Below are 24,694 nucleotides of genomic sequence, written 5' to 3'. Positions count from 1 at the left end.
ACGTATTAATTAGGCTCAAAAGATTCGTCTCGCGGTTTCTAGGCTAGCCGTAAAATTTGTTATTTTATTCGTGTCCGAAAATCCATTCCAACATCTAATCAAACATTTGCCGTGACACTTCTTCCAAAAAAATTTCTTAATCTAAACACCATGACCCAGAAAATTGTACTGTCTCCTGGTTCTGTCAGGAGATTTAAGAGGTGTAAAGTACAGGCACAAAGTTCTGGTTAGGATTGTCCAGAAGAAAGATTCATCGTAATTACTCTTTTCCCTTAAGAATTTTAAGCCAAAGAGTATATTATCCTGGAATAATTGTCAAACAATATATTTGTAAAAAAATATATGTAAATAAAACTTTTATATACATATTATTATCGATCTACAAGCCGAGACCGTAAATTAACTCTAAATTAAAGTTAAAAAACTAAAGTTTGGTTTATAAGCAAGCGAAAAGAGGGGTGGTCATTTTGGAATTTGGAGTAGAAATCTAGCTGGAACAAGAGGACTGCTCTCGCTCCTAGGGTTACTTTGATGAAATTATATAATTTCATAATAGTTATTTAATAGTATAAACGATAAAATTAACTATTATAAAGTTACTATAAAATTAAAATTATATGTGTTATCTTTTAGCTTTTTTATAGAATAGCTAAACGACATGTTAAAAAAATAATTTGTAAATAAATCTTTTATATACACCTTATTAGTAATCTAAAGGCAAAAACTTAAAAATAAACTACGATAAAAAACTTCAAAATAAACTCCAAATTTAAGCTTATAACATAAGAAAAACAAAATGATGAGGTTGCTACTCTACGAAGGTAATCTATACTGCTATCTTGTTTTCTTTATTAACTACTTTATGTCTTTTATATTAAAGAAATAGTCTTTCTACGTGTTATTAATATCGTATTTTATCTCTAGAATACAAACTTACCCTCTCGATAAACCGCCACCGATCGAACCGATCGAACTAGACAGTGTTGTGAATGGGCTATTAATACCCATTTGATCACTGATGGCTACGCCACATCGATCGATCTTTTGGCGAACCAACGAGAGGAAAAGGTGCGGTTGCTACAAACAAATCTATTCCATTGTGATGGGAAGAAAATATACTACAGTAGATATGCGCTACGGTCAGACCGGCCGACTGATAAACCGTGAGGTTGGTCGGGTAATCCGGCGGTTCGACCTTTCGTTTGATCTATGCCATGAACTGAGGGCCCGTTTAGTTCCTAAAAATTTTCATCCAAAAATATCACATCAAATCTCTGTACATCTAAATAGAGTATTAAACATAGATAAATTGAAAAAACTAATTATACAGTTATGTGAGAAATCGTGAGACGAATCTTTTGAGCCTAATTAGTACATGATTAGCCATAAGTGCTACAGTAACCCACATGCGCTAATGACGGATTAATTAGACTCAAAAGATTCGTCTCGTGGTTTCCATGCCAGCTGTGAAATTCGTTTTTTCGTTCTTATTCGAAAACACATTTCGATATCCGGTCAAACGTCTGATGTGACACGCAAAAATTTTCATTTCACCCACTAAACACCCTCTGAAAGTAGTAGCAAAAATTGTCATAGTCCGACCAACAGTCTGAAAAGGTAGAAGCAATAGTAGCAGCAGCACATTTGCTTGGTTGATCTTTTCGTTTATGTTTATATAGTAATTTATTTTCTAGTTTTTACATCTAGATCGTTAAGACCACATATATAAAAATTTATCCACAAATTATTTTGTAGTTGCTCACAAGTCATTTCGCTTATAGTTAAAATAAGCTAAAAGATGAGGCTGTTGTCACCTTGTATGTCAAAAATTTAGCTTGATTCTCTCTACCGGTGCCTCTTCGTTTCAAAGGATTTTTACATGAAAACTGGAGGAATTGAACTGTTTTCTCTGAAATTCCTGTAAAATTCCTGTGAAACGAAGATACCCTTGATAGATAAACGCTGCCTTAGAAATGACTCTTCTCATTAATCTGGCCAAGCATTTGGTGTTCTGGCACAGACCAGGCAACCAACCGCTCTGACCTTCAGAGTTCAGATTGCTCTTAACATTACGGGCAAAATCACCACCTTAACACTTCTTTAGTCTATCAATGTTCTAATATTACCTGATTTCTCTAATCCTATGCCTAAAATACGGGGAATACCTATAATTCTCCATCTAACAAATAAATAAAAAAGTTTTGGCTTAGTTGTAAGGACTTTTTTACCATTTTTAAAAAGTCTCTTAAGATATCTTTTAGTGTAAAATTTTAGTACTTAAGATACATGGTACTTTGAGGTATTAAACTTTTACACTAAAAAGTATGATATCCCAAGATATTCTTTAAGGAGGTTAAAAAACTAAGACAATTGCTCAGTAAGAACCGTGTCAAACAGCAATTTACTCTCTATTGTAAGGTTTTGTTCCACCTTACTCCCTCCGTTAATACTTACTGTAAAATATTTACTTTAGAAACCTAAAGATTATATGCACTTATACAACAATCTTAAAACATCCTTTAACAATAATATATTTATTGATATTTCTGTATATATTATAATGGAAAATAGTGATCAAAGTTATGTTTTAGACCATGTCTTATTCAAAACGGTAGTTATTAAAGAACCGGAAGGGATAGACCTCAGCAAGAGTCTGTCGGTGGCAAACTTTGCTTCAGTTTCGTTGAGAGCATCTTCAACAGAGATGTTATATGCCTCTCCTAACTAAATTTGGTAATTTTAATAAAAAATTAAGCTCTAACAGATTTGTCAACTAGATGTCCCAAGTCATCGGACTAGCCAAACTGCTCCTCTTGCTGGCCAAATTTGGCCACTCAAAATAGTCTTTACCAATCTTAGGCCCCACACATAGTCCCCACACCTATTGTCTAGCCATTAGCATTTCAAGAGTTATAAATGAAGATGCCGTTGGAAACGTGGAAAGAAATCTTTTTAACTATTTGGCCAAATCGACAAATGGAGATGTTGGAGATCCTGAGTGCTAGAACTGAAACAGAAGTAACAGAACATTCTTCAGGCGACCATTACAGCTTAAAAACAGCAGGTAAATTGTTTTCTACAGTAACAGCTTCAGAGCAAAACAACTGGCATATTATTTTGTACCAGAAATGAACACCACGGTAAATTGACTATACATTGGATTATTGGAAGTTCTGGCACCATTATATCAACCAAGAAAAATCATTTTACACACAAACCTATTTAGGAGAACTTCATTTTACATGCCGGTGGGCAACTAGGAAGCACCTGCTAGCTAAAGATGCCTCTAGATACAATGGCTGTTAATCTACAAAATTTACAGGTTGTCGGAGCACATCACCCAGTGTCACTCACTAGGGTTCTTCCTGATGAACGAAACCAATCATCCATCACTCTATCTGAACCATTATCAGAAGGCCCTCTTCGACCTTGGTGAGGCACAATCTGAAAGTTCTGAAGAATATAAGCACTATCAACAACTCAATAGCAGCAGCCAAACTCTACAAACCCCCAGACTTGCATTCTCTTTTTTCAGTGACATTTTAAGGTCTTCTCTTCATCAACCATCTCATATCTTCGCACTGTTCATCGTCCTCCATGGACGCTCTGCTCAGTGGGCGATCCAGGGGAGAAGGGCACGAACCCGCGGCCACCGAACATCGGTCGCATCAGCGCGTCGTCGAACTTGCGCCAGTAGTAGTGGACAGTGTGGGTAGGCTTGCTGAGGAGCATCCGGAGGCTGGAAGGCCTCACAATGTGAGCTGAATTCTCGAGATCAGAACCTTGCATGCTTGTGAGGAGAGGAGAATGCAAGGACTTTGGTGATGAGGGCTCAGAGACGGCGTGGCTTGAGGCCGGCAGCAGCAGCCGTATCAAAGGCTTTGTCATCATTCCAAACACCTAATGAGCATTGTAAATGTCAGTATGCTTCAGAAAAAGAAGACATATTTTCACATTTGAGCCTAAGAGGATTCTGGAAAAAGGTTTAGCTCACACCAGTAATTATTCCAATAAAAAACCAGTGATTATGTTCAAGCTATTGTATGTTCAATTCAGCATGATCCAAGAAAACTAGAAGGCGAAGGTAGTAGCAGGCAACATCTATTAAAATAATTGTGCCATCCATGATCCATGCCATGTGGTATAATATGGACGATGACTGGACAGTACGGCAACCTCCAGAAGGGATAAGAACAGGACAAGATAGAAGGAAACAAAGAATATAATTTTGTATTCCTGTCAGTAGTATGTTTTGGAGGGCATGTTTACTTGCTGCCCTCAAAATCGCGCCTGGCTCAGGCGTCACTCTTAGGCATCCGATTTCGGTCGCCTGTGGCCAGATCAACCTGCCTGAGCAAGGGGCTACACCCTAGGGCAGCTACCAAACACCCTCTTATAACTAGTGGATGTTCAACATTAGAAACTTCTAGATTTACTTTTTGTCACAGCTGAGAATTTCGATTTGACAATCGACTTGGAAGAACTTATTAGGTTAACGTTGAGGATCCGTTTAGGGTGAGGATTCAGACATGTGGCACGCTACTCAGATGACATTACACAGAATGCAGCAAGATGACTCACCATAGTGCTAAACAGGACGACAGTGATGGTGCTTGTGATCATTATTGCATTGCCGTGCAGCTGAGTGTGGCCAGATCTTGTAAACTGCAATTGCAACAAGACAACAGATAAGCTTAAGGAGAAGAAAGAAACAATGGAATACTTCGACAGGGAATTCTCTGTCGAACTCAGGTTCTTTTTTCTTTTCACAAACACAAGAGTAGTAAATGACAAGAGTATGTATTATCATCTCTAGCATGTTATCATTTTTTTTGCCTTTTAAAGTTGGGAACTTAGCCCAAGTAGGAGGAACTAGCCCCTCGAATAACCTAATGTGAAATTCAAGACCTTGGATGCTACTTATGTCACTGCTACCACTAGATTACATGTCCTTTCACTCTAGCATGTTATCATAGTTTCAGTCTGTTATACTTTGAATTTGGGACTAATTAATGGAAAAGATGAAAAAGGGAAATCCAGATGTTGTGAAGCAATAGTCTTGCACTGACCTTGTTGTAAGCAAGAGCAATCGATACAGCTCCCCTCATCAGCCCAGCCCACCAAATTACAATCTAAAGTGAGAAATTCTGTTATTAGCAGATGACAAATCAATTCACATGAAAAATGCCTTATCGTACACCAATACTCACTTGCTGTCTCCAGGTTATTTTTTCATTTGGTGCCTTCTTTGTTAAGTTCGACAAGAAAGAAAGCGGGAAAACAAAAGCAGCCCTTCCAAGCAGAACTAATCCTAGCAAAATTGAGCTTATCCCAACAGATTTCCCAGGGCTGCAAATGGGAAAGAGTAATAAAATTGAATCTCCATGTCGATAAATGGAAATTAGGTATGAAGTTTAGAGTCGAAAAGTACATATATCTGACCTGTCACTGGCAAACTCCCATTTTTCAATATCCAATGCATCCATTCCAACATACAGGAAAAGAAAAGTCTCAGCAATGAAGGACAGAGTTGCAAACGCGTGCCTGAGACAGTGAAAGAACAAAACAGACTTGTCAGTTTTGTTTTTTATGAACTGAAGCTAATCATTAGACAATAGAATGCTTATGAAAAGAACATGGAATGAAAAGTATAATTACTTGGTTGTAACTCTTGAACTCTCTGTGACATTATGCCAAGTGTAATGTGACATCACTATACCACAGAAGAATACAGTGAGAATGCCACTCAAATCTAGCAACTGCAAATATCAAGCGAAGAGAGTTTATCAGAATCAAACAATAAAATAAAACTGTAAACAATTTTTTAAAGAATTAAAGCAGAGGCGCACCTCAGCCAGCATATATGAGAGGTAGGCCATAAGCATCATAAGTGCAACCTCACGGTCAGTAGAATGCCTGGAATCAGTCACCAGCCTCCAAGTTAGCATTGAGTATAATATCATTTATTCATGCGGATTTGTTTGGGCTGAACTAACCTTCCAATGTACAACTTCTTGATTATGTATGCACTGAGTAATCCAGCCTGCGGGTGGGAGATAAATATTAAGTTCACCGTGTCTCAACCGTGCAAATAAGATGTACAGAGTAAAACATAAAAATGAACTTACAAATACTCCAAGGAAGGTGCTTGACAAAAACAAATAAAAGAAGTTCCCCAAGAATTTCAGAACGACAGCCGCATCTATGTGAACAAGATCTAAGTTCTGTAGTGCGTTGAAAAGCACAATTGATGTGGCATCGTTCACAACACCTTCACCAAACACCAGACTGTACAAAAAGGGCGTCTCATCCTGATTGAGGACCTGTTTTGGGATTAAGATCATTATATTAGCAAGCTAAGTCCAGGTTTCTCCCGAGGCACAAACCGATAGGATCATAGAAAACAGTGTTAACTAACCTGCAACGTGCAGACAGAATCTGTTGCAGAAAAGATGGCTCCAATTGCTGCACATTCAACGTAACAGTCAACAAGACGAAATGACGCTCACGTGGTGTCAACAATAGTACCAGCATGGGGATCGTGCGGAATGATAGCCATGGCTTACCAAGAAAATCTCCTACATCCAGCGTTCCAATGTTCATTCTGCTGAATATTGCAATGGCAGCTGAAAGATATTGATAAACGTCAGAGATGTAAAATAGGTTGTACGGTACAATAGAACAAAAACGCCTCTATTTGCACTACGATCTCACAGAAGAATTATGAATCAGAAAGAACGTACCAATAGCTATCGTGAAAAAGGATATCATTGTCCCAACGGCTCCAAACAATGTGATCGTCATGAAATTCCGGAAGAACTGCTTTTTCTTTACCTGGAAACTGATAGAAAATGTTTGTGAGGACCACAATAATGGTTCTGCCCGTAGAATTATTCAGTGGCTGTGTTATTATATGAATAAAAAATAAAAGTACGGGCAAAGCAGAAAATATTTTTTTAGTCGAACCAACAAAAAATTGAACAAGCCTGAAAATCGAAAGGAATTGACCACTTTCCAGAGAGATATTCTACAGTTTTAAAATATGAGATCAAACAGGCCCCACAATATTCAACTTTACTCCTACAACCCTACTTCAGTATAACTGAAATTTATGCTGGATGGCCCAAAAACTTTTTAAAAAGAGGTTTAAATGCTCAACCAAATTCATACTAGCATGGCCAGGTTCATTTCAGAAATTGATCACACAACCACTCATGAAAGGACTATATCCTTCCACGCATTCATGGTGTTCGATGGCCAGTACTAAGCCAGTGTAAATTTAGACAGAAGCTATTGTACAGTCAATCAATATCAAATTATCAATACGCAATTAAAAATTAAAGAAACTCCCCCCAATTTCTCAATGCTCAATGCAATGGTAAAGATTACAGTTACTCCATACTACACCAATCAGCAGTTCCAGCTGGCAAGTCAAGATGTGCCAATGCCAGTGAGACTGAAAGAAACAACCATCTCTGCCTTAAAGAAAAAAAAAAGAACCACACGACATGCACAGTTTGAACCAGCCATGATACTGCTAAGTGCTAACTCGACGGACAGCTAGGCACAGAAGAAAACAAGATCGACCGAAACCAGCCACGCGCGTACAGTGTACCAGCAAACAGATTCCCCCACAAAAACCTTGGACGCCATGTGCCAAGAACTGAAGCAAAATCTAGCCGCAAGAACGCAAGAACGCCATGTTACCTACCCGGCGTTGAAGATGATCGGAGGGAGGAGGTAGATGAAGAAGAGATCCTCGCTGAACACGAATATGTGGGAGCTCTTCCCCTTGGTCGTCAGCAAGATCACCACCCCGGTGCACAGGCCCTGGCCAGGCAAAGCAACAAGCAGCAAGCGAGCCTCAGCAATGGCGGCTCCATGGAAAGCTGGAAACCCAGCAATATTAATGGCGGCGGCGGCGGCGAGCATTTCGCGCTTACGATGATGAGCGCGGTGATGGACTCGTTCACCCAGCGGTTCTCCTCGAGGAGGTGGCCGAGGACGATGCAGGTGCAGAGCAGCGCCACGAACAGGTTGATGGAGGACACCGACGCGTAGTCGGAGGTCGTGTTCAGCAGTCCCAGCCGCACCAGGTGCGCCGCCACGTCGACCCCCATCCCGCCGCCGCCGCCGGTGACTACTCCGGCCACCGCAGAGAGAGACAGAGAGGAGAATTCCGCGGCAAGATGCGAGCTTCAATAATCAATCCACCACCCCGAGCTCCCCTTCTTGATCGTGGGGAATGGCCAATTCGACTAGGAGAAAGAAGAAAAAGAACTCACGCTCCTCTCGAGAAAGTGAGGATTTGATTGCAAATCTGGAATTCGATATGAGCAAAATCCAAACCTTTCCAGGCCGAGAAAAACTCCAGCAAAAATCACAGAAAAACAAAAAGGATTCCAAACAAGAACAGATAAACAAAAAATCTTCCGCGAGAAAGAAACCGAGATCAAATCCCGGGGAGGGGGTGGAATCGATTTGCAGAGTTGGGAAACCACAATTTGGGTTTCTTCTCTCGTCTCGACGTCTCGGTTGGTTTCGCGCGAGCGCTACAGAAAAAAAGCTTCTCTCTTTTTCTCGTAAATTTTGGATGCGCTCGTGAGCGAGCCGTATATAAAAGCGGAGGGGGTGGACACGTGGCGGGATCCTAGAGGGGTCGCGTTGGTGCGCGGTGTTTGGTGGGGGCGCACCGGGTGGGGCCAGCCAGAGCGGTGCAGGCGACAAGCCAGTGCCAATTTGGAGTGTCCAGGTGGATCCGCTGCGTCCACCCGTATTTGTAGCTGGGTATGGGGTGTGTGTTTGCCACCTTTTCGTGTTTGCTTAAATTAATTTGTTTTCTTTGGGAAAAAGTTTCTTTTTAGTGAGCAGGATAATGTGATTATTGTTTTTTTCTGTTTTTTTCTTGTTTTACACATGTGAAATGGGGAGCCATTTTCTGTTTAGAGAAATTGCAAAATTATCACTAGCTTAAATCATTATTAAAAAAATATCCATAGAAAATTACAAAGGTGTCACTAGAGCAGTCATATTTGAGATTAACACAGTTGTAAATTTATTGTACAACTCTCCCTTTCTTATGCTATAGATGTTTTTATTTTTCATTTAAGCTTCTAGATCATGTATATATTTGTTAGTGAAAGACTATATTCTGAAGATATATAATGGAGACAGCTCCATGTGTTTCAGAAACAGAAAAGGACACCATGCAACTGTGTATTTACACCGGTAGCACATGATTTATGCAGATTTGAGATCAATCATTTTGGTCATGGATCCTTAAATTTGGCCCTTGAACGCTGCAGGAGTCGTATTAAATTCAGGATAACCGCATTGTGCATATTTCCATTGATTGATCGATGATTTCAGTTCTGGAGTTTATGTTTGGCTGCAGTTTGCAGATGCATCTTTTCGTGCTGCTCCCGCTCGTGATGATTTATCGATGATTCAATGCATGTAGATATCGATAGTGATCTAGAAAGAGGCAGCCATCCAAAACTCACAAGAAAGTTCCTTGATTAATTACGTTTCAAGCAAGAACTTAATTTTTCCCCCTTTCCTTTTCTTTCAGTGTGCTCATAATCGCCTAAGATTAATTTCATCCACCCAATCATCTGTTCATCGCATCTTGCATTATTATCTATCTTCCTGAAATGATAAACCTTTTTTATTTATTCATTCCACGTTTAATTTGTGGGTGTACATAGCTCTCAATTCTCATTAAGCTCTGAAAAAATGACAACTGTTATTACTGTAGTGCCATTTACTAACCTAAGAGATACATGAGCTGATAATCCAGGGCATGTGGGCACGTGTGCTTGGAATCAAACTAAGAGCCGTATGCTAATTTAATTAAGCTAAGCCATGTTTTGGCTAAGCTACTGATGCTGATCAAAGGTAAGAAGAGGTAGCTAGCAGCTCTGATCTTTCTTGTGTGGACTGTACTGTAGCAGGTAATATGTGTCTTGTTGTGACTGTTCTATAGCAGGTAATATGGCAGAAGAGAGAAGAGACACACTGCCTGCTGGTGCTGCAGATGGATGGTTCTAGAATGACATGGTAGAATTCAAGATTACCCTGCTGCTGAAGGAATAAGTCTTACGCTGTTTGGTTTTGGTCTTGTGGTGTCGTACCTTTGTTTTTCAGCTTTTTAGTTGCTAGGACAGCATAGGACAGGTTGTTAGGATGCTTTAGGACAGGTGGTTAGCATGCTCTAGGACAGGTTGTTGAGATGCTCTAGGACAGCATCTTAAAAAGATTAGTAGGCAGCTATAAATATGTATCCAACCCTCCTCCGGGAAGGGCATGACATTTGGTGATAAGTAAACAGAAAATTGCCTTAAGTTTAAGTGTCATCCTCTCACCAATGAGAGTAACAATAGAGATACTAACAGCTGCCAGGCAGTCAGCCAAACCAGATCGGCTGCTTGGCAAGGACACCAAACTGCATCCAGCGTTCACAGTCTAAACTGATGAAAGCCGACAAACTATATCAAAATTTTAAAATTTAGTTTGAATTCTTTTGGACTTCACCGAAAAACCGAGTGTTATGTGTTATAATATCACTGGTTCTGAAAGTCTGAATGAAATTCATGAAATCCAAACTAGTTTTATATCGGTTTTGTAAACCCTGGCCGTAGGTACCCAGCTGGGCATGCAGCAGATGGGTTTGTTACTAGCATTTAGCAGCTAGCTGAATCGGTGTTGGCCAGAGGGCGGCTGTGTGGTCGGTTAATTGTGCAACATGCAATGTGCAGAGCCCACATGCAGATGCAGATGCAGCCAACTGGTTCTGCACCTGGATGCTTATTTGGTTGATGATCGATCGAGTAGCAAGCACAGCGCAGGGAAGGGAAGCAAGCAGAAATTAATCGGTGGTCCATTGCAGAACATATATTTTGCAGTTATGCACCAGCTCAAATTTGAATGATTGAATTTGTCGAGCTGGATACTATAGCCTGCGTGTCTTGAGATTGAATTACTACATGGGTGATTATTTGGTTTTTTCGAAAAAACTAAATAACATATTCACAAATAAAAATAATTTCTAAATAAAACTTATATATATATATATATATATTCTTATCGATTTAAAAGTCAAAGCTAGAAAATAAAATATGATAAAAATAATCCTAAAAATAACTCTAAAATTAAAGTTGGAAATTCAAATTTTATTTTATAAGCGTAAGCTTAAGCATACGGATCTAGCTATTTGAATGTAGCTAGTATAGCTGGATTAGATTTCTTTCTGGGATTATTAATCTCTGAAGAGAGATCGTTTTCACTGATCAGTGCGACCGTGTGTGGTTGCCAAGTGCTAATTAAGCATAACCACAGGCATGCAGCCAGAAAAATCCTCATAAGAGAGACCAAAGGTAGCTAATTTGACAGCCTATGCCAATATAACCGTCCATGCATCTTTCTTGTCTAAGGAATTGAATCGGCATGTTTATGCCCAGTCCAGCAATGTTGTCATGTTACGCAACGAGTCATGCATATCCGCCGCTAGCCGCAGAATACATCGCCATCAGAAAAATTGATGCCCAACTTCTCTTTCCATACCCATTGGTATCCGTCTCTCCGCGGCTTCTTTGGTCTCATCAGGTCCACCCATGGCCAGATCTAGCACGAAGACGGTGGGGCTCAAGTCAAGCTACCATCGTTAAGATGGATTAAAATTCTATGATGTCGCGTTGCCTATGATGTAGCGGCTGGCATGTGAGCCTCGTAACCGTCAGGCTCACATGCCAGCCAAGTTACGTCAGAGGATACTCGTCCCGTTATCACCACGTGATCCTTCTAAAATTTTATATGAAAAATCAATGAAAAGAGAACTACTAATTTGCTCAGACTACTCTGATATCGTTAGCTCATCAGTCACGGTCTACTAAAACATTCCTGAGACAAAAATCAGGGTCATTTTTTTTTTTGGAAAACACTGAATCATGTCAGAATTTGATCAAATTTTATCAAGTTTTTAAATACAGTCTTTTTGTTAACATGATAAAAAAAATTGAGCAGTTTGTGTTCTTGTGTTGGTCCAAAAAATATGGTTACGTGGTTCTAACATAATTGGATAAAATGAAAAAAAATAGTTGTACATTAAATCTAACTCCACTTTAATTATCTAGCTTCGTGCAAAACTGCGCGAGGTAATCGACTAATTTATACGATGACTGCATATATTTTGAGCTATGCATGCATCACACACAACTAGTACTAAACTACTAATTGATTAAGCTACTCTTGGAGAAAGAAAGAAAAGAAAAACTAACAAAGTGATGAATCACCTGTAACAATGATGCAAGTGCCACCCATGCATGCATTCATGGGGTGCAAAGGGCATCCATGATGCATCCTCGGTTTGAAATTGAAAAAAAAAAATTGGCGTCGTCGTCTCGAGTGATCATTGCCATTGATCATACATGCAACAAGCTCAATGCGCTGTGCTGTACGTGGACACCACCGGAATGCACTACAAACATCTTTTGGTAGGCATTGTGATTGCCGGTGGCCGGCAGCGTCCGTCGCCGCCGCTGTTGCACGGTGGTACCTTTGCTGATCGAAGATGTATCGGTCTCGTCTTTTCGTTTATATTGGCTCTCGTAAATACAATTTAAATTTTTAGTTTTAAATTATGAATTATGAGTTTTTTTATTTAAATTTTTCTTAAATCTGTAGTTAGCTTTAAGGGTTTTTAATGTGATTTATTTTTTAGACTTATCTTTTATATCGCTAATAATACCTATATAAAAGTTATATTTATAAATTACTTTTTTTACAAATATATCATTATTCTTTTAAAGAAAAACTAACAATCGCCCCTATGGCCCTATGTGCTGTTTGCTTTCTCTCTCAAATGAAATCTGTGAGGGACAGGAAGGGAGAGAGACGGCGATGGTTGAGAGCAGCGGACAAGGGGAATCGGTGAGGGGTCCCTTCGCTTGCATTCGGCCGGCTTGACGAGGCAGACACACTTTTCTCTTTTTCTGCCGCTGCTTGCTATTACCTCACGTTTCACAAGTCACGAGATGTTCTGTTCAGGTTGTGTCTAAATTTAAAAGGATGATAATAAATTTAGAATTATGTATAATACATATATTTATTAATCCGTATATGAATTTAGACTGAGGTATAATGACTTGTGATATGGAATGAAGACGACACTAGTCCCAAAATAATTATATTTATAAATTTAAATTCTATTCTAAAATAAGTGCATTCCTATATGGCTGCTTATCACATAATTACTTTCCGTTCAAATTTCTCTCAATCTTGCCTCAACTACCCTCTCGCTCATGACGTCTAGTGGCAGATCGAGGATCCGAAGGTTGGGGGCTGGTTATCTTCTTCCTTCCCTCTTCTTCCCCCTCCACTCCCTCTATTTTTTATAGGGGAACCACCTTGTAGAGTCGATCTTATTTTGTGAAACTGAGAGAGTATATTAGTTATAATAATAATAGTAAAAACATTGAAAAACACCTATTCAATTATATATACCTACTACTAGACTAGAATAATTCTTTTTGGCACCGTAAAAAGCAAGCTGTATATGAATATTCTGTCTGTATTCTGGCCTGGGTATAAATCTCGATATGTAAATTCTTTCTCATAATCAAGAATATTTATGGATGGGGCAGTATAATTACTTTATCTACGGCAGTAGAATAATTTCTCTGAAGTTTTAGGCTGGATGCATCCCAAGCTAGATCTGGGTCGATGTACTCGGATAGAGACCATCCTATAGACCTATATACAGCACAAGTTTTTTGTTTTGGCCTGCTGATCTACCTCCTGCCTTATCACCTATCATGCTGCTGCCTTTGGCACCACTCGCCCGGCCGGCGTACGACACCCGGTCCACAACGCCAGATTCTCCGATCCATGATTCACGCCTCCCAACAGCATCCATCGATCCATGAAACATACATCACAATTAGTGCGTTAATTGCATGATCACGTACCCCTCCTAGATTTTACATTTTCGGTGAAAACCGAGAACTTTTGAGGTTTAATTAATTTCTTTGTGACATAAAGTGTATTTGGGTCGACCTTATGACGTATACATCATGAGATTTGCTTCTGTCAAAAAAAAGTAACAAAAAGTATCTCAAGATATGTATCTCGCGGTACCAAATCATTTCTGATCATTGGATCTAACAACGCACATCCTAATCAACTAGATACAATAGTGAGAAATGATTTGGTATCTCGAGGTACCGATACATCGAGGTATTTTTGTTGGACCAGAGCAAATCTTCGTATATCATCGAGTACAAATGTACAACTATGGATTGCATGCTCGTACATTTGTCTGTACATCTGGTGCATCTATCCATGGATTGAGTCATTGAGATTCCATGGTATTATTATTCACCCTGACAGTGACATATCAACCACACGTTGAGGGATAAACCTAGCTAGTCCAACAGCAAGACATATGCTGGTCTATATAATTTTGCTAAAAAACTAACCCACCATAGTAAAATTTTTTTGTTCAGATTCTTGGACTTTTAATCCTAGAGCCTTGACCATAACCTCATGCTATGAATCTGAACCCAACTCTAACCACCACATCAGAGAAATGTTACGTCATATATATATATATTGTACCATGGATGGATATATATCGTGCATACAGCCTCTGGTACATCCGGACATCTGACAGCAGAGGGCAACGTGCGTACGTCGACGACACCGTGGCGAAGTCGACCACACGTAGATGGACCGTGTGTGTATGTGGCACTGCCTACCTACCGAGCTGGCTGTACGTCCGTGGGATCGCGACCTGAGATATATTCTGCGGCGTCCATGTTAAAATAAATTATTTTTTTAATTATTAGATAGATTGTTTGACTCTTCGTCTTATTTAATTTTTATGTAATTAATATTTTTATTGTTATTAGATAATAAAATATAAATAATAACTTTTCGTGTGTATATTTTTTTTAAGTTCTTAAAACATGAGAGATGGTCAAACTTGACACATATACCAAGACATTCTTTTTTTGGATGGAGCAGTATTCTATTTACAAATTTACGTCTTGGGAGATATATACATACTTATTTTCGCTTTCATTTATATTTATACATCAAAATTTGATCAAACTTAAGTTTGGAGTTAATTTTAGAATTTTTTTTATTATGGTTTATTTTTCAACATTAATTTTTAGACCACTGAGAACATATATATATATATATATAAAAGTTTTATTTATAAGTTATTTTTTATTTGCAATCATATAGCCGTACGATCAGTACCATAAGAACGTGTGGTTTGGAGGGAGCTAGCGTGCGTACGTACGTTTCAAGGTGATAATTCGAGCTACTGATCGATCAGATCTCGATCGACGATCTGATCGTGTGCAGTTCTGATCTCCATCAGCTAGGAAGTATCTGCATCTGCATCTGCACACACATGCGTGCGTGACTAATTAGCTAGCTGTCTCTATTTGCCTCGATCGATCTGGGTTATATAGTGCCAAGAGCTTAATTTAATTTGCATTATTATATATATAGGTCGCCATTTCAATTCAGCTAGCTGGGTGAACTACTAATTATTCTGTTTTGCAGTCGTCAGTGAGTAAATTAAACTAGGGACTATTGGGTCGATTTTTATGTAGTGGCAAAAGCAAATTTTTACTCACTCTAGCTACAAGCTTCAATTGCCTTTTTGCTACGTCAAGTTGGTTCACTTCACGCGAGGCCACCATCTGGTCTGAGTTACCCTCGTACCCTGCAACTTCTGGATGATTCTATCCCGTGTAAGGGTCCTTGTAGTGCCATTTCTAATTAATCAGTTAATTGAGATTAGCTACTTTCATTTTTTGCTGGTATGTTTTTTAAACTGTTAAATATTTTTATTAGGTTTTAGGTATTTTGAAGACGATGATTAATGGGTTTTCACCTATTTGAGCGTTTTCACATGATATTTTCATCAGTTTTTACCTATTTTAAAGATGATGACGAGAGGACTTTTTAATATATTTGATGATTTTCACAGGATATTTTCTTTTGGTGGTATTTTGAAGATGATGATGATGGGTCACCACTTCAGTTATCGATTGGTGGAAGTTGAGTCCTCCTTGCAGCTGGGAGCTACTGACAAATCAAGCCAGGGAGTCATCTTTCGGCTTGGGCAAGAAAAAAACGAAACGATTAAACGAAAAATAGTATTTGAATAAAACTTTTATACACGTGTTCTCAGCGATCTAAAAGCCAATGCTCAAAAATAAAATACGATGAACAAAACTCAAAAATTAACTCTAAATTTAAGTTTTAAAATTTAAATTTTGGTTTATAAGTATACGCAAAAATCAAAAGACGGGGGTGCAGGCTGCAGGCCATTTCCATGCACTAATTAATCTTTCACAGCTAGGCAATCAGTCAGCTGATGCCGGCAGCTTCATGATTCTGCCTTGGGTTAGCTGAACATATGGAGCTTTTTGTGCTGGGCTAAGAGCTCGCTGCACTGCAACTGCAAGGAGGAGTTTGTGGGCGACAACTCGAGCGTTCGTTCTGCCGGCCGGCAAGCCGGTGGACAAGATGATGGCCATCATCTATTTGTCTCCTCATCATGCATCACCTCAGTGCTGCCGGAAATGCCGGTTTAAAGCAGCTCGCAGATGCTACAACCCACTCAGCCCTATTCTTTTCATTTTCACTTTTGCTTATATGTATAAGCTAAAATTTAAAATTATAAACTTAAATTGAGAGTTAATTAATTTTATGACTTTTTTATTAAAGATTATTTTTTGGCATTTACTTTGATATCGCTAGAAACATGTATATATAATTTTTATTCGTAACTTATTTTTCGTTTACAAATATCCTGTTTATTTTTTTTAGAAAAAGCCAAATCTTACTTTGTTGTATCGTACGTGCAGTCGACAGTGCAAGCAAAATCAATCAAACTGATCGAGTCACTTTTCTATCGGGATATTGCATCATGCATTGCTGACATTGGTGACGAACAAGAAAATCTCCGTGGATGCATATATATATACTCCCTTCGTCTCTAAATATTTAACGCCGTTGACTTTTTTATACACGTTCGACCATTCGTCTTATTCAAAAATTTTACTTAATTATTAATTATATTTATATTATTTCGTATATTGTTAAATATTTTTTATGTATATATATAGTTTTACATATTTGATAAATTTTTTAAATAAGACGAATAGACAAATACATATAAAAAATCAATAGTGTTAAATATTTAAGCACGGAGACGGTATATTCGTCAACGCGGGTATATACGGATGCAGTGAAGGGAGGGTACCCTCAAGTGATGGCCGTCAATCGTCATGGAATGGCCGACCACCGATGGTGGCAGCCAAGCCGGCTCATCTGGTCGAGCTCCAGCAAAGGTACCCACGCATGTGCGATGGAGTAGGTCCGTCAAAAAAAAAAAAAGATCGTTTTTCAAAATAAATTTATGTCTGATTAATTATCATATTGTAGTTTATAAAAATAATTATAAATATATTATAGATAGATAATGTAGTAAATAATTATGTTGAGATTTAATAAAGTTAGGAGTACTATTCTATTCTTTTAATCTTTTTGTAAATGATATTTTGGAACGGATGAACAAAAGCATAAGAGGAGATGGATATGGTCTTAACACAACGCGATCCGTTCTCTTATTTTCCACAAAAGTAAAGATTTTCCTTAATGGCAGTGAATGGTCGAAAGTAGATACACGAGAAGCTGAAGAATACCCTCACCATTTTCCTTGCCCTCATGATCATCTGGGGAGTGATAATGGACGCAAGATGCAGCTATACTGTTATGCGAATACACATCAGTTACAAAACGCCTCTTATTATATCTTATTAGAAGATAAATTATTTCTGCTTCGATTTGAATTGATCGACGAGAAAGGAAATTGTTCTTCTTTCCAATAGATAAAATTACGTAATAGATATCATATACTACACTGGATTGCATTTAGCTTGGGCTTGGGCTATTGATGCTTCTTAATCTTCCGTCTTGTCTGGGAACGTGTGTTGGGCCTCCCAAAATGTGGACCTGCAGACACCTCATCTGGGCTAGCCAATAGCAACTACACCTATGGGCCGCGAGACGAGCTGCACCAGTCGAAAACACAACTTTAGGAATAAGTTCATTGGAGGTCCCTCAACTTAACGTCGAGACTGACCGATGTCCATTAATCCCAAAACTAAAAATATATACCCCTGAACTTGCATAAATTATTCAAAAAAGGTCACTCGACAGTATCGACTTAGTTTTATTCGATTTTACTGATGCGACGTACAGTGGGCCCCATATATCAGGTTTTTCTTCGTTTCCCCTCTTTTCTTTCTCTTCCCTATATGTATAACTATCCGGTTTGCATGTGGGGCTCTCAACTTAAGGTAGAGAAAAGAGGGGAAAAAAAAGAAAACCTGATACGTGGAACCCACTACACGTCACGTTAATAAAATCAGATAAAACATGAGTCAATACTGTTGAGGGATATGTCGAGGGATATTTTTTGAATAGTTTATACGAGTTTGGGGTATATATTTTTGGTTTTGGGGTTAAAGAGATCTCAAGCAAACTTGACGTTAAGTTAAGCGACCTCTGATGAAATATTCCTAAACTTTATGGTTGTATGCTTTATATAAGTAAACTTTTTTATATACAATTCTATAGTGTACATATTAGAATATTTTCAATATAAATATTTTTTTCTATTATATGTTTTAGTTCTTTTTTTGTTTTTATGTATAAATGTTTTATATACAAAGACAACTTTATACGGTCGTACTTGTGCATGGGGGTTTGTTCATTAGACCTCGCTTATTTCTATAATCAAGTGAACAAGTAGCAATAATGAAAGAGTGAACGAGAATGCATTTTGGTTTTTTGCATGGGTCTTAATAAAAAATATTGGGGTAATTGATTGGGTTTTTATGGAAAAGGATAAACGACATATTTGCAAGAGAAAAATAATTTATGAATAAAACTTTTATCACGTATTCTTAGTATTCTAAAAGCCAATGATGAAAAATAAGTTTCAATAAAAATATCAAAATCAGCTTCAAAATTAAAGTTAAAAATTTAAAATTTGGTTTATAAGCATAAGCAAAAGCTCACTTAGCGACGCAAGAAGCACTACAGGAGAGAGAGCTCATTGGTGGCGTCTAAATCTTGATCGGGTTAGACAAGAACAGCCCTGACGCTAACCCTGCACTAGGAGCATGTTTGGGAAGCTTCCCTTCCTGTTTGGGGAAAAACTGCTATCCCAAACGGTCCATGGCTTCTGAAAATCTATAGTTACAGATTCTAAAAAATAAACTAAAAATCCAGAAGATAGGTTTAGAAGCTTTTTCATATTCTCAAAAGCTAGCTGCCAAGCAGCCGTTTCTCGTAACCTAAAGCTCCCCCCAAATATGCCATAGGTAACAGGCCAAATTTGTTCCACGTCCCTAAACCCAATCAGCACGATGAGTGCTACGACGAGGGCGATGATGATGGGGGCCGAGCGAACGGCGTCGAGGATGAGGTACGGGCTTGGGCGGCCGGCGTGGAGGAAGAAAGCTTGGAGCTAGTACAACGGTCGGCTACAAGATGTGTTGTGTGCCGGAGCCACGCGCACGCCAACTCATCTTCTTCCTTTTGAGCTCCATCCATCCACCTACCTATGCATGCGTGGGACATGGGAGTTTGCAACGGCTACTTGGAGTTCAAAATAATCTTTCCAAGGCGCCTCCCCCTCTCCTGTCGCTCGTCTCCACGTGCCTCCTCCTTGACCTCGTACACAATAATGCACAAAAGTTAAAACCTTCCTTTCCTTTAATATGCTGACCTGGCTAGTGTTGGAATGTGGATTGGCAAGTTATCTCAATTTTTTGTAAAAAAAAAAGGAAAGATAAGAGAGCAATTTGGGATGTTTTAGTTTCTAATTTGGCAGAGTTTTAGTGCTGTGAAAAATCTGCAAACATATCTGCTCTGCTCCTCCCAGTCCACTCTTGGTTGCTTACCTTTTTCACAACTTTCTTTTTTTTTTCTTTTCTTTTTGAGAGGGAGGGGAGCTTCAAAACTGGAATCAATTGTCCAAACAAATCTGCTGTTTTTAGATCAATATATTTACCATTTGGTTGGTTTCTTCTGAACACGGTAGTGGTAGAAACGGGCCCACATGCCAGATTGATTGCCAGTCAGTCATGAGCAGGGCCCCAAGTCTGATTCAACAGTTGTTACAAGCAACTTTTGATGTACGCCCTGGGAAGTCTGAGCTGGATGGCAGGCAAGGAAAATTTACTGCTAAAAGACCCAATTCAAACTGAAACATGGATAGGTTTGACGCCACACTAACATGGATATGATTTGGGCCACCCAGGTTTAGTATCTAGATTTGACAAGCACGTGATGTTTTAGTCGCGTGTTATAAACGTCTACCGTGTCGTCTCAATTTAACTGTATTTATGAATTTTCGCATATAACATTTGATTGTAAGCAATATTTCTGTTTTATCATCTAATAATAATAAAAATATTATCCATAAAACCTTTTTAAATAAAACAAACATTTAAATGTTCAATATAAACAATATAAAAATGTATTCTTTACGAGACGGATGCAACAACTTTGTATCTTATTTTAAGAAAAATGATCCGGGCCAAAACATCCACGCGACAACAGTCAATCTTCGATTTCGAATTCCAAACACAATCCCGTCAATCTTCTTAAACCCTTTCTGTTTCAGACTCCAGCACAAATTCGACAAGAATTTGGCACGAAGAAATACAATCGGTTACTAGCGGAAAGAAATAAAACTGAAACAGATAGAGCAGTTTTTAGGCCAGCAAAACGGCCCACCAATCCTAACCAAAGAGGAAGGTAGTAATCAGGCGGGGATGTGACGATGATCTCACCGAATTAGAAGCAATTAAAAAAAATACCATCTTTGTGGAGGGCGTCCGCGCAAGAAATCCTCGTCGTCTCGTCGCGGAGCGGCACGGTTTGAATCGCAGCGACATTACGAGAGCGAGTTCTCTTGTCCGCTTCCTTCTTCTTCCTCCTCCTCCTCAATCCGCAATCCGCAATCCGCAATCCGCAAAGCTGCGGCGGATACAAGAGTCCAGGAAAGAGAGAGCAACGGGAGGAAGTCGAGAGCGGCCCGCGGCCACACGACACAGGTGCGGTTTTCCACCGAGTCGCTCCTCTTTTTGCTGCTCTCGTTTGTTTCTCCGGTTGATGGGAGTATGCTTGATCTGAGGAAGGGGAGGGATTCGTTCGGGGGGTTTTGTTTGTTTTTGGTTGGTTGCGTCGAGGAAGAAGAGTAACCGGCGCGTCCTGTGTTGCCCCGACGGGATCGCGTGGATGAATCCGGCGAGGTTTCTTGGATTTGTTCCGGATTCGTTAGTCGATAGACTCATTCACTCTGTTCTTGGTAATGAATTTGCTCTGTTTCTGAAGTTCAGGTTCAGTTTCAATCTTTGATTTTTTTTCTTCTTCTTTTCTTTTTCTCTAGTAATAAAGTTAGTTTCAGTCTTTTATTATTGATTGATGACATCAAGGTGTTAAAAAAATGCTTTTCTTTCGCTAGTACAGGATGCGATGATACTGTTTTCGTCTAATTTAGCTTCGCTGATTACGAGCTATAGCGTCGTATAGCTTCCGTTTTTTAAAGATCTTCTGGCTCTTATCTTGTTTATGCTTTCTTTTAGATGCAGTAAATTATTCAAGTCTTTTAGAAAACACTTCTTCAGATAAAAGTATATGGTTTGTCTCTGTGTAATGAAAAATGCAAGTATGTATGTACTCCGTACAAGATATTGAATATATGTTTGCGAAAGATTTTAAGAAATGCTAGAGATTAAGATAATATTATGTCTTCTTTAACTCCTAATAATCATTTTTTGGAACGAAACTCCGACTAGTTTATCTTTGTCATGGTATTATGCAGCCACATATTAATATACAGGATATCCGATAACTAGTTTAATAAAAAAATGTTGTATTACCAGTAATTTATCTTTGCTTTTTATTGATTTTAATTATTGCTACAGGTAAGTGAGGGAGACAAGATGGTGCAGAAGGAGCTGCCACAGGCATGGTGGTTTGACAGCCATAACCTCGCAAGGACGTCTCCATGGCTAAGCAACACGCTTTCAGGTTAGCTTCAATCAAGTTCCAGTTATGACTGCAGTATTTTACAAGCTGACAATATGCTTCAGTTGTTAGCATGCTTCAGTTCGGTTTCAGCTGTGCTTACCATACAGTAATGATTCCTGCAAAAGCTACTTAATTTGTTTTTCTGTTGTGATAAAAATTTCGCATGGAGTTAAAGTCTGTCATGCTTCATTTGAGGTTTAGCTTGAAAGCTTCTCCATGAACATGATCCAAAATGCCAACCATCTTTCCAATCTATTAAAATCTATATATTTTTCAGAGAACAAATACATTAACTACACTGCTTCTCGCAGGTTATTAGTTCTAAATTGCTTGCTAAAAACCTTCCCTTTGACTGCAGAATTAGATGACAAGACCAAGCAGATGCTCAAGATGATCGACCAAGACGCCGACTCGTTCGCGCAGCGCGCCGAGATGTACTACAAGAAGCGCCCTGTCCTGGTGGACATGCTCGGCGACCTGTACCGAGCACACCGTTCGCTAGCAGAGCAGCTCGACCTTCTCAAGCACGGCAATGGCACACGCCACACGGTGTTCGGGCCGTCCTCCTGTACCCAGACCTGGTCTCAGGCAGCAGCAGCCGCCATGGGTGGCGGCAAGGGAGAAAGGAGCAGCAGGTCTTCGAACTCGGCCTGCTCAGACACCTACGACTCTGAATCTGAAGTCGATGACCCTGAGCAAGACGACGACATGGAGGAGGAGATGTCTGAATCCGAGGCCGTGGAAGAGTCACGAAGGCAATCAGAGCTGATGCGTGCAGAGATCGAGCTGCTCAGGGAGGAGAAGAACGCGGCGCTGCAGAGGGCGGGCGCAGAGATCGAAGTGCTCAGGGGGAAGAACGCGGCGCTGGAGGCGGAGCTCGCCGCGAAGGACGAGGAGAAGAGGGAGGCCATCAGGCAGCTCGCGTCGTCGTTCGACATCGTGAGGGAGGAGAATTCTACCTTGCGCCGCGAGTGCATCAAGAACTCGAAGAACTCCTCCTCCTCCTCTCGTGGATTCGATTTCAAGAAGCTGACCAGAGATCTGTTCTCCGCGAAGCTCTTCACAGCGCACTGCAAGGCTACTACTGGTCCAATGGTTGCTCTATGATCGAGCTCGGTGCAGCTGAATTGTTTGTTCATCCAGAGAAGACGACATGCACCACAGTCCTTCCTGACGTTTTGCTAATGGGAATCTCATTCTTGTAGCTCATTTAGTCTCTGAATATAGATATGATCATGTGCCCCTCCCTGTCTGTTCTGTTCTTTCATTATTCAGGGTTTATTCAGATTTAGCCAGTAGATGACTCGTTTGAACTGTCATTGTGAAAATACCCATGTGCATCAGTATTTACTGCAGTACAAGAATTAACCATATGAATGCTTGTATGATATGATGTCCAGATCACTGATGCTGGGGTGTTCCAACATCTACCCTCAGACTTCATACGAGTAGCTCATATAACTATCAACCAAGACTAGTTTCACCACAGTGGTCTCCCTAATGCAAGATTGGACAAATAAACAACTTAATTAATAGGGCTAGACATATGGTCATACGCTAAACAATAGATAGATGGTGCATGGTCAGTGCAAGCTCCTAGGTGAGTGATGAGATTTCTGCCTATTATAGTTGCAGAATAATATACCTCTCTCCTCTCTTTTTCTTCCTCTCTTTTTTCTTTACTTCTGGCAGAGAGAGAGAGGAGGGAGCAAGGGTGCGGCGGCTGGAAGCGGTGGCACCTGGTTGGCTGGGTCGGTTGGCTAGTTGGGCCAAAGGTCAAAATGAATAGAACCAAAAAAAATTGGCTAAAAAAAGTTCACGAGAGTTCACTGAAATTGAAATGAGTTTTTTTTTGTCATTTAATCAAAATATCAGAAATATGTATCCTAAACTTATAAAGTCCGAAAAAAAATCACTCGGCACTATTGATTATTATTATTATTTTTGACCGATTTTGGTGACATGTGTCGTCTAGTAGGTCCCACATATCAGATTATTTTATTTTTTTTCTCTCTCTTTCTGTTCTCAGTTCCTCCCCACTCCCTCTCTTTTTCCTCTCTCCCGTGCATCTATCATTCTGCTCTCCGGTGGATGGCGGCGGGCGCGGATGGCGAACGACGGCGAGGGCGATGACCGGTGAGCTAGGGTGGCGGCGAGCCGCGGATGGCGCGCGGTGGCCTCGGGCGGCGGCGGCGACGACCGGTGAGCTAGGGTGGGCGACGACCGGCGAGCTAGGGCAGCGATTGGGCGGTGGCCGTGTCGTGGGCGCGGTTCTTGGCGATGGCGCTGCTGCTCGTTGCGTTGGGTTTTGGTGGTGGCCACGGGCGCGTGTGGGAGTAAGCACAGGCACACGAAGGGGTTGCGGACGATGATCACCTTGATTACTCCAAATGCTACGAACGATGATCACCTTGATTATTCCAAATGCTACGAACGATGATCACCTTGATTAATCCACAAATTAACTAGGATAATGTGCATGCAACGGACGAGTACGTCAATTACTAATTGGCTGTAGCTACTCAACCAGTGTTCTTATTTAACAGTAAAATTATCGTAGGGC

The 24,694-nt window shown here is 39.8% G+C and overlaps 2 protein-coding genes across 4 annotated transcripts; one reads left to right on the top strand and one right to left on the bottom strand.

The window, feature by feature from the left end:
• Positions 1-3,038: 3,038 nt before the first annotated feature.
• On the bottom strand, positions 3,039-8,567 carry LOC102700075 (sodium/hydrogen exchanger 2). 2 transcript variants are annotated; one of them, XM_006658017.3, is made up of 15 exons: positions 8,350-8,567; positions 7,944-8,258; positions 7,712-7,830; positions 6,744-6,841; positions 6,567-6,626; positions 6,419-6,465; positions 6,129-6,323; positions 5,997-6,043; positions 5,850-5,916; positions 5,659-5,759; positions 5,443-5,544; positions 5,211-5,349; positions 5,070-5,132; positions 4,582-4,665; positions 3,039-3,900 (listed from the first exon to the last, which is right to left on the bottom strand). In XM_006658017.3, exons 2-15 carry the CDS (start codon positions 8,118-8,120, stop codon positions 3,586-3,588), a joined length of 1,614 nt encoding a protein of 537 aa, XP_006658080.1. In that variant the 5' UTR covers positions 8,121-8,258; positions 8,350-8,567; the 3' UTR covers positions 3,039-3,585. The 2 variants fall into 2 exon arrangements, with proteins under 2 accessions (XP_006658080.1, XP_006658079.1); XM_006658016.3 differs by having other exon boundaries at positions 7,944-8,567.
• Positions 8,568-20,842: 12,275 nt separating this feature from the next.
• Positions 20,843-23,556, top strand: LOC102699797 (protein NETWORKED 3A-like). 2 transcript variants are annotated; one of them, XM_015839509.2, is made up of 3 exons: positions 20,843-21,152; positions 22,026-22,131; positions 22,490-23,556. In XM_015839509.2, exons 2-3 carry the CDS (start codon positions 22,044-22,046, stop codon positions 23,236-23,238), a joined length of 837 nt encoding a protein of 278 aa, XP_015694995.1. In that variant the 5' UTR covers positions 20,843-21,152; positions 22,026-22,043; the 3' UTR covers positions 23,239-23,556. The 2 variants fall into 2 exon arrangements, with proteins under 2 accessions (XP_015694995.1, XP_006658078.1); XM_006658015.3 differs by lacking the exon at positions 20,843-21,152 and adding an exon at positions 21,244-21,406.
• The last annotated feature ends 1,138 nt before the right edge of the window (positions 23,557-24,694 follow it).

Source organism: Oryza brachyantha, chromosome 7 (assembly GCF_000231095.2).
Source record: "Oryza brachyantha chromosome 7, ObraRS2, whole genome shotgun sequence".
Lineage (NCBI taxonomy): Eukaryota > Viridiplantae > Streptophyta > Magnoliopsida > Poales > Poaceae > Oryza > Oryza brachyantha.
This window is presented reverse-complemented; position numbering and strand designations above follow the sequence as displayed.